Source organism: Papilio xuthus, unplaced genomic scaffold (genome assembly GCF_000836235.2).
Source record: "Papilio xuthus unplaced genomic scaffold, Pxut_1.1 DF825946.1, whole genome shotgun sequence".
NCBI lineage: Eukaryota > Metazoa > Arthropoda > Insecta > Lepidoptera > Papilionidae > Papilio > Papilio xuthus.
Window position 1 is genome coordinate 4,710,734 of NW_013532703.1, and position 14,238 is coordinate 4,724,971.

The 14,238-nt window shown below is 32.4% G+C and overlaps 2 protein-coding genes across 3 annotated transcripts in view; one reads left to right on the plus strand and one right to left on the minus strand.

Moving 5' to 3' along the window:
• The window catches only part of emp (epithelial membrane protein), a 58,063-nt gene extending 48,809 nt beyond the window's left edge, over positions 1-9,254 (plus strand). For both annotated transcript variants that reach the window (XM_013321488.1, XM_013321487.1), the window contains 8 exons: positions 3,596-3,802; positions 4,040-4,116; positions 4,335-4,484; positions 6,028-6,185; positions 6,524-6,645; positions 6,984-7,109; positions 7,271-7,413; positions 7,830-9,254. In XM_013321488.1, the coding sequence (XP_013176942.1) occupies positions 3,596-3,802; positions 4,040-4,116; positions 4,335-4,484; positions 6,028-6,185; positions 6,524-6,645; positions 6,984-7,109; positions 7,271-7,413; positions 7,830-7,941 (1,095 nt within the window). In that variant the 3' untranslated portion in view covers positions 7,942-9,254. The remainder of the gene's footprint in view (positions 1-3,595; positions 3,803-4,039; positions 4,117-4,334; positions 4,485-6,027; positions 6,186-6,523; positions 6,646-6,983; positions 7,110-7,270; positions 7,414-7,829) is intronic.
• Positions 9,255-12,629: 3,375 nt separating this feature from the next.
• Positions 12,630-14,238, minus strand: part of LOC106123857 (uncharacterized) — a 6,568-nt gene continuing 4,959 nt past the window's right edge. The window contains exons 5-6 of the mRNA XM_013320265.1: positions 14,182-14,238; positions 12,630-13,474 (exon numbers count right to left, since the gene is read on the minus strand). Of these exons, the coding sequence (XP_013175719.1) occupies positions 12,672-13,474; positions 14,182-14,238 (860 nt within the window). The 3' untranslated portion in view covers positions 12,630-12,671. The remainder of the gene's footprint in view (positions 13,475-14,181) is intronic.

A 14,238-nucleotide genomic window follows, 5' to 3' on the forward strand; every position in this document is an offset into this window, starting at 1 on the left:
GAAACCAACGGTAGAAATGAACTACGAAAGAGATAGATAGATTTTATAGTACATTTATATTAAGCTATGTCTAATATCTATTTTTATATTATAAGAAGAAATTATTCAGGTTGAATAACCGGTCAAGTAAACTTGCCGTGCGTATCTCTCTCAGTAACTGCTCGTATTTGCAGAAAATAAACATTCATTGTGCACGCGACTTCTATGATGAAAGTAAGATAGCGGATGCAACTACACTAGAGAGCGTGTGTGTCGCTTTGTGTGTTTGTTTCATGACACTCTTATTAACGACTATAGAATGTCTTTTTATTTACTCCTTAATAATTGTGACTAAAAGTCTTGATATATTCTTCTTTTATCTTATCTCTCTTTTTCTTTTATCTTTTATCTCTTTTTCTTTTCACCACTTAGATGATCTGTCTTTGTTTGTCGGGTCAAACAATTTGGTTCGATTGTAATACGTACAAAGATAATTTTTAATTGCATAATTACTCACTGTTTGGTTTTTCCAATGTGATGTCTTAGTATGAACTTTATATCCTTAAATTAAAACTGCATATATTAACTAATATGAATAAGATATATAACTTCTTGGGAATTTCCACGTACAGAACAGAAGATAATACAAGCATATTTCTGCACAAAATGTATCGATGATTTTCTTTATAATAATTTACTAATAACCTGATTCGTGATTACTATTATAAGTCAAAATAAAAATAAATAATACTTATAAAAAAAACAATAATAACAAAATTAGAGTAAAGTATTAAAGTTTACGCAGCAAGGTGACAAATTTTCTATACGTTTTCATATAATAGACATCAACGATCCACACCCATAGTCAAGTCCAGAGTGTAGCGGTACACAAGACGAATAAATTATGATCATAGACCGTTATGCATACAACTCGCCGACGCCACCGGCCAAAGATCGATGAACGGACAGACGGATTTCATTTTTGTTCATCGACTTAAAATAAATAAAAGATTTGTTTAAATTTTTTAATAACATCAAAATTTATGCAGTAAAAAATTGTCTTTGATATTTTTCTTTTATGCGTACAATTGAAAAGTACTAGGTTTTTATACGAAGACATATAATCTTAATTCTTACTAATGCGAATGTTTAAATGGATGGATGTTTGTTTGAAGGTATCTCCGAAACGGCACAACGGATCTGGATGAAATTTGGCATAGATGTAGAACATAGTCTGAAAGAACATAGGCTACTTATTAAGTATTTTTTTATTCCATGCTTACGGAGTCACGGGCGGCAACTAGTCTTTAAATACAAAGCCTATACACAGCTTCGATGTATAGTTAAACAAAAAAGTACATTGTATAAGTGTAAAAGGCATATTTATAAATATATACAAGTTTACCATCCTTAACTTAGGGTAGGCTCCGAGCCCCTCAGTGAGGACGTGTAGTGAGCTGATGATGATGATACATATGTGCGATAAATATTAGCTATCCAGTCATTCAGGTAAAAATACGTGTCAAAATGTTTGATTAAAATTCAAAGTAATGGTAGGTAAGCATTTAGCGCAAGCGAAGTAACACAGGCGTGTTAATTGGTTCTCCGCAACGTTTGCACGATCTCTATACACGTCTGTTCACAGACTGACCAATCAAATCCTATATTTATAATGGCGACTGCTAGTTTAGCAGTAAATATGACGTCAAAACAAATTTATCTATCAAACATTTCATTTTAAACTCAATTTACTGCTTAATATTGTCAAGGAGCGGATGCTGCGATTGCTTGTGTGCTTTTTATACTATAATTTATTTTGCGTAATAAATTTAGATGTGACATGCCAACTAAAAGATTACTCATCCCATTCAAATTCTTTAGTCCCATATGATTAGAATTTTAGTAATAGCGTAATAATATACCGAGCGACAAAGTAATTTGGCGATTTAGGCAAAAGTGTAACTAAAGCAGCAATTTTGTCATATGTTAGTTGTTTTTTTTGTCGTAATAATAATTATTTCCATACAAAACTAACCGCGATAACAGCGCCATTCTCACTGGTGGTCAGATATGTGTTTGGGGGCCATTATTATATATTACTACATGTAAATCACCGAAATTATGAGACGGGTCACAAAGCGTACGAAATTTTCGATTACGTAAATGGCGGAAGTTACGAACGAGTGCAAAACCGCAATTGACCCGCTTCTGTTCTGTAACAACTCGAAAATTAGTGAAAAGATTTTTTTAATAGCTACACTAAATGTAAATTAACCTAAATGTAAAGTATGAACACGTGACGTTAAAAACATGTTAATAATTAGCGACCAGTCTCAGTTTCGTTTTTACTAATTAAAAAAACCTAGCAAATGCCCGCGACTTCGTCTGCGCGGAATTTAAAAAACAGTAATAAATATAGCGTATATGTCATTCAGGAATAGTGTAGCCTTCAGATAGTGAAAGAATTTGTCAAATCAGATTCAATAGTTTAGTAGCCAATTCAATGCAAACAATCAAATATTTCCTCTTTATAATATTAAAACAGTATGGATAAATGACCTAAGTTATACGGTGTTTTAAAAGCTGCAAATTTTAATATATATATTCATTTACTTATTGGAAAGAGTTGAGTAATTATAAAGTTGTAGTAGAATATATTCGGGACAAGCAGATCATCAATAATAACTCGTAAATTATACGGCCAGTAATATCCATATCATGTTTTCTTTAACTGTACCTTAAGCTAAGTACTAGGACACCATAGAGATTATGATAAGATGCTTTACGTGAAGACACGATGACAACCTTCGCCTGTGCTTATCACACGAGTCAAGGTCTCATCTCAGGAAGTCGTGACTCGTGACTTGTCGACTTCAAAGCGGGTTTTTTATTTAACTTACAGGTAGAGGTGAGCTTTTGTTTTTCAAGTATTTCTGTTAAGTATACTACTTAAGTATACTTGATACTAATTATCTGGAAAAAACATAATTCCTGGTCGTCTGATTTTAAAATTGAATTCTTTATTGTATAGTAGCCACGCATGGATAGTCGCGTAAAAAAGTCGTTATGGACAAAAAACAAAATGAAGGTAGTAAAAGGAGTAACAGGTTCCCATCTTAAACAAACGTGTAGTAGCAATAATCACGTACTCGAATCGTGACTACAGCCTTTTCTGCGAAACTGTAGTGGAAAATAACTCGTTGAATCATAGGGATGTGTGACCTGAAGTACATTTCTTATAATTTTTTATTTATCTCGATACAAAGGTAAAGAGCGATTGTCTCGTGTCTATCCATTCATAGTTGTATTACCGCATTGCAGTAATACTTTTATTACATGTTGTCATCCCTTACATTCTCTTTGACAAAACAGAGACAGAGTTTAGAAATAAAAGTGTGACTGTTACTCGCTTTGAAAGATCAAAACCTCTGTATAAATGGTTTATATCGTTATCCCTGTCATTATCTTTGGCGATATTATCTCAGATTTCTGATAATAATGTTTTTAAGCGGGATTTCAAGCTCAGAAACCCACGGTGAGAAATTAATTTATGTAGTAGGTCCTTGCTTGCTTAATATTCGTTTATCTAGTTAAATGTACGTTCCTTGTTTCCCAGAGCGCTACATCCCAGTCCAAACACGCAGCACGATTCCTTCGTCTCGCCATGGCATCTATCATGGATATTCTGAAGATCAAACCATTCGTCGCGGTGTCTGTGGGCCAGCTATTATGGGGCTACGAGGACCCCCTGCTTAAACTCGCCAAGGATGTCGTACCCAAGGAACAGAAGCTGCCTTATGAGGAATTCGGACTTTTCTATGGTGTAAGCATACTCTTAATTAAATTTCAGGGTGTTTTAAGTTCATACATAATGGATTACTGATCATAATTAACTCTTCAGTTGTCGTCAAAAATGGAGTATCAAACAAAGAAACGATATAAACAGTCTAACATTTTATATTGATTTATTAATATACCTCATCTTACGTTGAGATTATATTTTAAAGAAACTATGGTATTTAAAAATATGATTTAACATTGAAAATACTATTTTTCACAGAAAAACGGCACCTCCCCAGACATAGTGACCATGTTTTCCGGCGCAAAGGACATGGAACACTACGGCATCTTCGACAGGTGTGTTAAACATTTTTAATGTACAGTCTAGGAAGTAAATTTCCTATAAAATTTCATTGAAATGATGTCAGTAACGTACTTGCTTAATTATAGTTTCTGGTTATGACAATATGTTGTATCATATTCAATAATGTGTGGGTAGCGAATTTATTTCTTTGACTGCACATATTTTATGATAATAGAAAGGAAAGCTGTAGCATAGTTTGTTATGTTTTCAGGTACAATATGCGAGAGCGTCTTCCTCACTGGACGACAGACGAGTGCAACAGCATTGCTGGCTCCGACGGCTCAATCTTTCCGCCTCACATCACAAAGAACGACACACTCATGGTCTACGACAAGGATCTCTGCAGACTTCTACCACTTAGGTAAGTTCACACATTCCGAGGAAGAAGAACCTTAATACAAGGGAATAGCGCTTTCTTTTTATATGGACGCAAATAAATTGGGAAAGACGTATTTTATTATCAAAATTTATAATATTAAATATGTGGAGTCATTCGTTCGTGTGAAACCGGAAAGAATCTCTTGTCACATACAATGATAATTTATAAACAAATTTACAAAAAAAAAACTTCCATAAACATAATCTACAAACAATAATTGTTTCCCTGTCGCGAAAGTCACAACAACGTTCGGGTCGAGAACAATGGCCGCGCATTGACTCCCGTGAGACTCGCGTTACATAAACACCACCAAACGTAACCTAACGCGAAACATCAACTCAAAACGTCAATTTCCACGTTACAACGTGATAATGCAGGATATTATAATATGTTTCTAGCATTCACTTAAAAAAGTTTCTTTATGTTTTATTAGTATTGCTAGTCAACTGTTTTTTTAACCGAGGAAAAATTTAGTCAAAATAAATCAGCTTTTTTCTTAGGTTACTAATTAAACCAAATTTGAAAGATTCTAATGCTTTGTGTTGGTGTTTATGAATCATTATTCATATATATATCCTCCGTCCGAGGAGAGTATGTACGGATAAAAAATATTTTCCCTTTTCATGCATCCTCTCATCCGGAAAGTCTACTTCCATCTTCCCATCCTTCCTTATAAGAAAAAGGGTGGGAAGGAAAAAAGGACTAAATTGGGCCTCCGGGACGCACACTCATCAGTCGAAACGCGGAATTGCTTCCACTTGACGCCTGTCTTCTGTGTGGTCGTGGTATTTCACCGGGCGAGCCGGGCCGATTCGTGCGAAGATGTTAAAGCGGGCTCTACCACTGTTAAAACAACAAACACAAAAACAACAAAAACGAGGAATATAATAGGGAAATCTATTAAATTTCAAATTAATTTTATTAGTCACGTCAATTCCTATTTGATTATACAAGTTAGTATCAACAAATATCCATAGCTGAGTCAAAACAATAAACAGCGTGACAAAGAGTCGTGAGTCAAGCGACAGACGTCCGTACTAACCACAACAATAGCATCTTAAAACTCTATTGTACGGTAATGCCTTTACTCGCACACCTTTGTTTATGTACAAACGTACACTTCGATTTACTAATTCAATAGTTTAAAGGTTCTTAAGGTATCTCTGATAAGAAATGATTGGAAACAAGAAATAATTCATGGTAGTATCACCATCTCAAAGGCCGGCAACGCATGTTGTTCCTCTGGTGCTGATGTCCATGGACGTGAACACTTCGGTGTTCCCGTTGCTCGTTTGCCCTCTTCACTTATAAAGAAATGAACCCATAACTTATATTTTCACTTTTTCTCTGGGTCAACCGCCGATTTGTCTAGGAGTTACTCTGTCTGATTATTTTCTATTACATTGCTTTTGTCATTTTTTGGATTTAAAGTTTAATTAATTGTAAAGTAACACCAATGCAGTTCTCATTTTTAAGAAGGATAACCATTCTAAACGTATGTCTTACAAGCCACAAATAATTTCAGGTTCCTTCAGGAAGTGGAGTCCAAGGCTGGCGTGCAGGGGTACAGGTTCACGCCGCCTGAGGACGTGTTCGCAGCGGACGAGCACAACAAGTGCTTCTGTCCCGCCGGCCCGCCCTGCGCACCGCACGGACTCTTCAATGTATCACTCTGCCAGTACGGTGAGTAGACATAACAGTAACATATAATATAAAAAAAAGAAGAAAAAAAACAGGAACTAGGTGCTGATGATTTTGTGCCGCCAAATATATTTTATTAAAACGGCTGATGCTTGGAATTGTACAAAAATTGTACTGAAATTGGTAGTTTGATCAAGGAATAACTACGAAGACGGGACGTGGGAGTTGCTGCATCCTAATTTCTTTCTATTTTTTTATTGAATTTTCTTATCTCATCTAGAGCTTTGAAAATGTCATCGGAGGTAAACACGAAGACGTGTCTGAGGGTTAACAACTGGAAACGCATTTCTTTCTTGATTTTGTGACGTCATTGTTTCCAGACTCCCCTATAATGCTGTCGTTCCCCCACTTCTACCTGGCGGACGAGAGCCTGCGAGCCGCGGTGGAGGGCATCTCCCCGCCTGTGCCTGAGAAACATAGACTTTACATCGACGTACAACCGGTATGTTTTTATTAACAAAGAAACTATTACTTTCAAAAACATATATTTTTATTCTCAAGTTTTATAAGTCTGTGATAAAATGCTATTATACTATTATATTAATCTTACTTCTTACTAATAAAATTCGAAAGTTTAGATGGATGGATGTTTGAAGGTATCTTCAAGACGACTCAATGGATCTTTATGAAATTTGGAACAGATAGAACATAGTCTGGAAGAACACATAATCTACTTATTAAGTTTTTTGTAATCTGCGTGGACGGAGTCGCGGGTGACACCTAGTATGTAATAAATGAGACATGTACGTTGTTTTGAAGGCATTGTTTTGTTGGCAACAGGAGATGGGTATAGCGATGCGAGCACGCGCTCGTATTCAGATCAACTTGGCGGTGTCTCAGGTCGTGGACATCAAGCAGGTCGCCAACTTCCCCGATATCGTCTTCCCTATACTTTGGTTCGAGGAGGTGAGAATAACTTTTATCTTTAACTATTATTTACATTTTTTGTGACAGCGCCATCTATCTATTTCGGATTAAAACCGGAGAGGTTAATTTATCTTCAACGTACAAATAGTGATACAAAAACTACATATGTTTTGAATGATGAGTCAACGTAATATGTTCAGGGCATCAACGAGCTGCCGGAGCAGGTGTCCTCGCTGCTGCGGCTGGCAACACGAGTGCCGCCAGTGGCGCGCTCGGCGCTGGGCTGGGGGCTCTCCGCGCTCGGCTTGCTGCTCATACTGCTAGCTGTCACATGCCTTATCAGGTAAATAATCCGACACCCCTTTTCCTCCCTTAACACATTGCAAGGATTTATAAATGATTTTTTCCTCAGTATCTACTTAAAGAAGCTAACGGTCGAGAGATTGAGAATAACGCCATCTAGTTAAAATTTTGAAACATCAGTACGTCACAACCACAGTACTAGTGACTACTGAACTGTGCATCTTCTATCGTTTAATTTTTTAATTATTATTAAAAGATTTTTAATTGCTATTTTTAATTTTTTTAATTATTATTAAAAGATATCTAATCTTCAATTAACCAATAGTCGGCTAGTTACTCAATTAATCTATTGTTCAGTTTACCATATTAAGACCAACTTGAAGGCAATCGTACTATATAAATATGTATTTGACAAGTTTTATCTTAGTAGTTAGATGATTGTAATTGTATCTCCAGATCATCACACCGGCAAAGCACGTTGAGGCTGGAGGGTCACGCGGTGGCGAAGGCGCCGCCCGCAAAGACCCCCGGCAAAGAGAACGGCTACGAGCTCAACAACAGAAGATAACCTGTCTACATATATTTTAATTAAATGACAATTTATTTTTTCATACAAAATGTCTTGAGACTGACGATGATAGGTTTTAGACATTCTTACTTCTTATTCATCTCACAAAGACAAAAGAACCATAGACTTTTGACACCGAGATTTGACATCTTCGATAGAATAATTTATTTTTTTATAAACATTACCTAAGCTAAAAATATGATTCCATTTGAAAATATTTTAATTAAATGAAAATTATCAATTTATTGGTAATTTACTATTTGCAACTTTATTGGAAGCCAGTTTGTCTAGAACCATAAACTGTTTTTTTTTTAACTAGAGAAGGAAAATGGCGAATACTCCATAAAACGAACTCTTAATTGTACTTTAGTTAATTCTTAACAAATTTTATTTTATAATCGAAATGTCAAAGTGACATTTACGTTTGTCAGTTTGACATATTCACAGAGTAGCCGTTTTTTTATAGCAATATATTTTAATACTTACATCCTACAAATCTAACCGTCGGTGACTTGCAGTGGGGGAATAGGGATAAGTAAATATTAGCATTTTTTACTTGTGTAGGTACCACCTTATTATTTTTGCTATAAGTCTTTTTTCCTTTTATATATTTTAGTCTCTTACATCGACGATTGTGATAATGTTTTTATATTGAACAAATTTTAGAATAAAACATTTTCAATGTAAAAATTGCATGCGACATTTGAAAAGTAATTTCATTTTAATGACAAACTTCTTATGACATTAAACAATCATTATAACAATATCACAACTTGTAAATATTACTATAAATTTCTAGTAACTTAGATGAAGTGCAGACAATATATTTTTTTTTTAATTTAGCATAGAACAAGTAACAAATCGGCCAATATCTGTCACCTAAAAATACCTTTTTTTTAACTTTTTTTTAAATACAAAGTTATGTTTTAAATTTGCATATTATTTTATCACTTTTACTTGTCACGCTATAATCAAAAGTAAATAAAATACTATTAATTTGAATTTTAAATTAGGACAAAACGTACGTAAATAGTCATAAGTAAGCTAATTTTGACCTAAATATCAACGGGAATATTTTCTTGCGTTACGTTACAATTCACATTCCATAATTAATAATTTGACCTTGACAATTATTAATATTAAAAATAAATTTTGTGTTAGTACGACCATATTACCGATATCTACTAGTCTAATGTGGGTCCGTCCTTTTATTTTTAGGCGTACTTTTAACTCTTTTACCATTTTACTATTCGTAGTCTTAAACGCGGATTGGTTAGAATCTAAGTCGTATGTTGTAAAAAAATATATATAAAATGGCTGACAGCCGGAAATGCTGGTATAAATAACACATTTGGTGTTGCCACCATGAATCTCATAATCTACACAAAAAGACAATATTTTTGTACTAGTTAGGATAATGTAAATTAATCTGTATGGACACTTCCTACGATATAATCTGTGGCCACTTTATTAATTCAAGTTTGACAAAAATGTTACTAAAATATTTTTGTGTGTTTTAATTTGTATGTATGGCAACATTTTGATATGTTACTAAAAAATTAAAGATGTAAAATTTTAATGTGAACTTTAAATTTGTAGACATCTTAAGTGTTGCCATTTAAAGATATTTTATTGCTCAAATTCCGTACTTATTTTTTTCATTAATTGTTTAACGTGTGTAAATGTTAAAATTATGCATTAATGTAAATAAATAAAGGTGTAAGTTACATAATTTATTTTTTTCTTTTTCTAGATAAGAATATACACCACGTATGTTTCGGGTTATATGAAATAAAGAATCCATATTAAGTTTTTATTTTTCTAGACATAATACATGGCATTACAAACTAAACAAGCACATTTAATATTGATTTATATGATATATTGAATCGAGAAAGTATTAACAATAATACAGTGCATTTTGGAAGGCGGACAATTAACGCAGCAGTGCTTGTGACATGAGTCACTTGCTCACAGTTTTAGTGCGACAAATTTATCTGGCCCCGGTGTGAGGCGGTAAAGCCTGAGTTATTTTAAAAATGTGTAAAGCAATTATCAGACATCTCGGCGGCTCTTAAATTCGCGCGAGTTACTGCGCAGAAGGTAATGTTAGTGTTGGGGCGTAGCGGAATGCGGAGGGAAAGGTACTGCGCAGCTCCGATGACCTTGAGCCGCCAATATATTAGAAAACAACTATAAACGTTTTTCAACAAAAAATTACCTACTACTCGTGTGCTATAGTTATTCACTTATAAATACCGGGTCAGATAAATTTGTGGGTCTATAGTTCAATTGATGTAATTTTATAACATTTATTTAAAATATATACAACCTGAATGATTCTTATAAATATAAGACCTCCACATATACACAAACTATATTGTTATACAAGATTATTTGAACTAGACACATACATAAATTATTTAAAATTACAAAATTATAAACCAAAATACAAAGATAAAAGACAATTGATTAAAACTAACAACTACTCGGGTACAATAATGCAGTACTCGGCTCTAATGATATCATAAAGTTTTTTTTTTTATTTGTAAGTAGTCAAGTTCACTGTATCCTATGCCTAATTAGATACAGCATGTTTTAAAATGTCCGCAACACAGACAAAATTATGATATGATCTACGCATTTTTTTTTTACTTTTAGAGGTAGATGATATGGGCAGTGATAAATATTTAAACTAGGTAATTTTGACGTCTTAATTATTTTTATTTCCTTAAAAAGATGTCTAATATCCTAATATTATTTATCATATCAATATTATCTACCGTAACTTTTGAATTAAAAAAAACGATAAAAATTTATTATGCTGTTAAATACAAATACTGTAATGAAATGCGTGATGATAAAAGCCCCTCCTCTACCTCCCTCTTCCTTTCCTAAACTAACATTTTTGTTGAGACTCTACAACGTTTGTGCATTCATAATATAAATTCTTTTTTTTTACAATTTAATGAACAATACATTAAAATTTATTTAAATAATGAAATACAACCATTAAAATATATAGTGTTAGGAAGAAAATCCGACACTGTGCCGGTGTACTGGCACAGCACTAGCCTTGCTAAAATGTCGACGTTTATGTCCCCTCACTAATCATTCTGACACTTGGCAATGTAAGCGCGCCATTCACGCCAAATGATTCTAACTAATAATGTCTAAAATAGTTGTGAATAAAAACTAATTTAGGTTAATTTTTTTTAATAAATATAAAAATAACAAAATATATTTTAATGATGTATTTCAATAAAATCATTTGGTCATAAGAAAAAATATCAGAAAAACGTTTATATCAGAAATTATTAAAAATATGTCTTTTGTAATGAAATAGAAATAAAAAAAGTACATGTTTTCAATAAAAATGTCCCATTAATTTAAATACTCATATATAACGCTAGTCTCTTAAAATGTTGACAATACATCCTAAAAATATACTATAATTTTACCCGTAATCATTCAGATTAAAACCTTCCAATGACATCCGTTGTCAAAATAAAAAATGAAAAAAAAAGCAAAAAAATAATTTACAAATACATTTCGCACACCACAATTTATCTAAAAATCATTTCGAACCACATATGTGATTTTTTTTTAATTAAAAAAATTTGATCATCATAACTATGGTCAAAATGACCAAGTAAACATAATTTGACAACGAAATTTCCCTCAAAGGAGTAATAGTGGAGTTTTTAAACGTGCTTCTTCATAAAATAAAACAATAATTTCATTAATCTATGCACCAGAGAGTAATTTAAAAAAAAACACAAAACACGTCTTGCGCGTTTTTTTTTTTACTTTAAAAACAAACATACAGTTTTATACCGTAACTGTAACGTGATCTTATTAAATCTTAACGTCCCTTTGACGAGGAAAAACAGTTTTCGTCTTTAGCACGACGGAATAAACAAAAAATTAACAATCTTTTGAAAGTACTCAGCCATTTTGAGTGGCTTGACGTTTATTTAAAAAGTCCAGGTACTTATTTATATAAGGGTCACACTGAGCAAGGACGTCGCTAAGATCAAGGAAGGGTATAGCAGTCCTTCCCCTTCCCTTTGGCTATATCCTTCTCACTTAGATACACATATTTTACATTATAAAGACCTAGCTTTTACTTCATTGCATTTTTTATTTTTTTCAAGATGTATTTTTTTGAAAAAATTAAAAAATGTCAATTTTACAACTTAACTTTACAATTACAAAAAAGTATTTAAATAAAATTTCTACGTAGGTATAATTTGCAGGCAATGGAATATCCAAAGTGCATAATTAAAAAAAAATCACTAATAAAATGTGTTCATTATTATGATTAAGAATATGTAAAGGAAACGATGAATGTTTTTTTCAACAAGCATAAGATTTTTTTGGATTTCAAAATATATAAAAAAACTTATAATACATTATATACATATTACATAAACATAAAAAAGATTGATTTAAAAAAATCCTATATTATGATTTGTGCAAAGAGCAAACTGTAACACAAATAAAAAATGTATATATATTTGACATTCTCATCAAAACAAAGTATTGCTTGACCAGAAAAAAATCTGTAATGACTTCTTTCATATTACATTAAGTTCTAAAAGTATAGAAGAAATTTCTACATTTTGCCGAATTATTGTGAGATTTTTTTTTAATTTCTGGTCATGTTATAACATTATTATACTTTCATATATTTTTTTTGAGGATGGAAATTGAAAAGTAAAAAATGTCTATTCATTTTGTATATCTCTTTTTTGCTTTTTTATCGGCAAAGCGGTATTAGTTGATTCACTTGTACTTTGAGGTTTTTTAACCGTTGTATTGCTTATTGATATAACATTATTTCCTATAACATTTGCATTTGTAACATTTAAAGCGTTAATTGCATTATTTAAATCTATTTTTGACACTTTTAAGATTTTTCTCGTTTGTATTGGATTCGATTGTAGATTATTTATAGCTGTTATATTTTTTATATTTTTCACATAATCACTACCACACGGTGCTGGTACGATTATTATATTTTTTATTTTTTTATTTTTTTTTATTTCAGGTAAAACACTTATAGTACCACCGTCTTGGTCAACAGCTTTACGTTTAATTGCATTATCATATGGTATTATAACATGAGTTTTAATTTTGGATGATGTTTTTTTAATAAAATCGTTTTTATCTATCGGTATTATTTTACGAGACGGTATCTTTTGTCTTACTATGGGTGAAATTTTAACACTTTCGTTTGTTGCTAATTGAATTTTTTCACTATTCAATCCTATTAAATTCACATCACTATTTTCTTTAACCAACATGAATGATTTAAAATCTTTCTTCACATCACTATCGCAATCCGAATATTTCAATGAGACAATTGTATTTGCTACTAACATCGACAACTCTCTGTTACTTATTTCATTTAACAAATGATTGACAGAGTTGCCGGAACAATTTTCTATACTTGGATCAGCTCCTAGTTTAATTAATGTTTCTATTGTCTTCAAATATTTCATAGCTATTTTGGATTTGTTGCCACTTTCTGAAATAATTGTATAAACAATAACTTAGTTATTAATTAAATATAATTAAACCAGTACAAGTATAGTTTGAGACACCAAAGTAAAATATGTATAAAAAAAGGGTCTTGATAGACGGACGGACAACAAAGTGATCCTATAAGGGTTCCGTTTTTTTCCTATGATGTACGGAACACTAAAAATCAACAAAAAATCATTTTTTAATTTCACTCTTACGCTAAATTTACTAAGTACAGTTGAACATAATAAAATAAAATTGTAAGTAAATCTAAAGCCGGTATAAAAATGTCACCCGGTCATAGTGTAGTTTCCTAGTAGTATTATTTTAAATCGTTTCAGTACTTTTGGAGTCTATTCAATGTAAACAATCATATCATTCCTTTTTATAATATTAGTACAGGTAAAAAATAATTAAGTACAGTCAGGCATGTACGCGGTATTCCATTTGTAGAAAAATTGCCTTGTTTCTTGCACCGTGATAAAATGCGCTCCAATTAGTCGCGTATCACTGAGAGATTTCTTTAAAGGCATATTCAAAAGCTACGTCCTATAGGCAATTGTTCAAACGACTGTCTTTTAAGGAGGAATACCGTCAATTTCCCTGATAGTACCAATTCTTTACAAATATAATGCTACTTTAGGTCACATGATTCCACTTTAATGTCTCAAACTCTACAATAATTGAAATATTATTAAATAAAATGCTTACTCTCGGCGTCTATGCAGGCGGCTGCGGCGGCCTCGTAGAGCGCAGTGTTGCCACAAT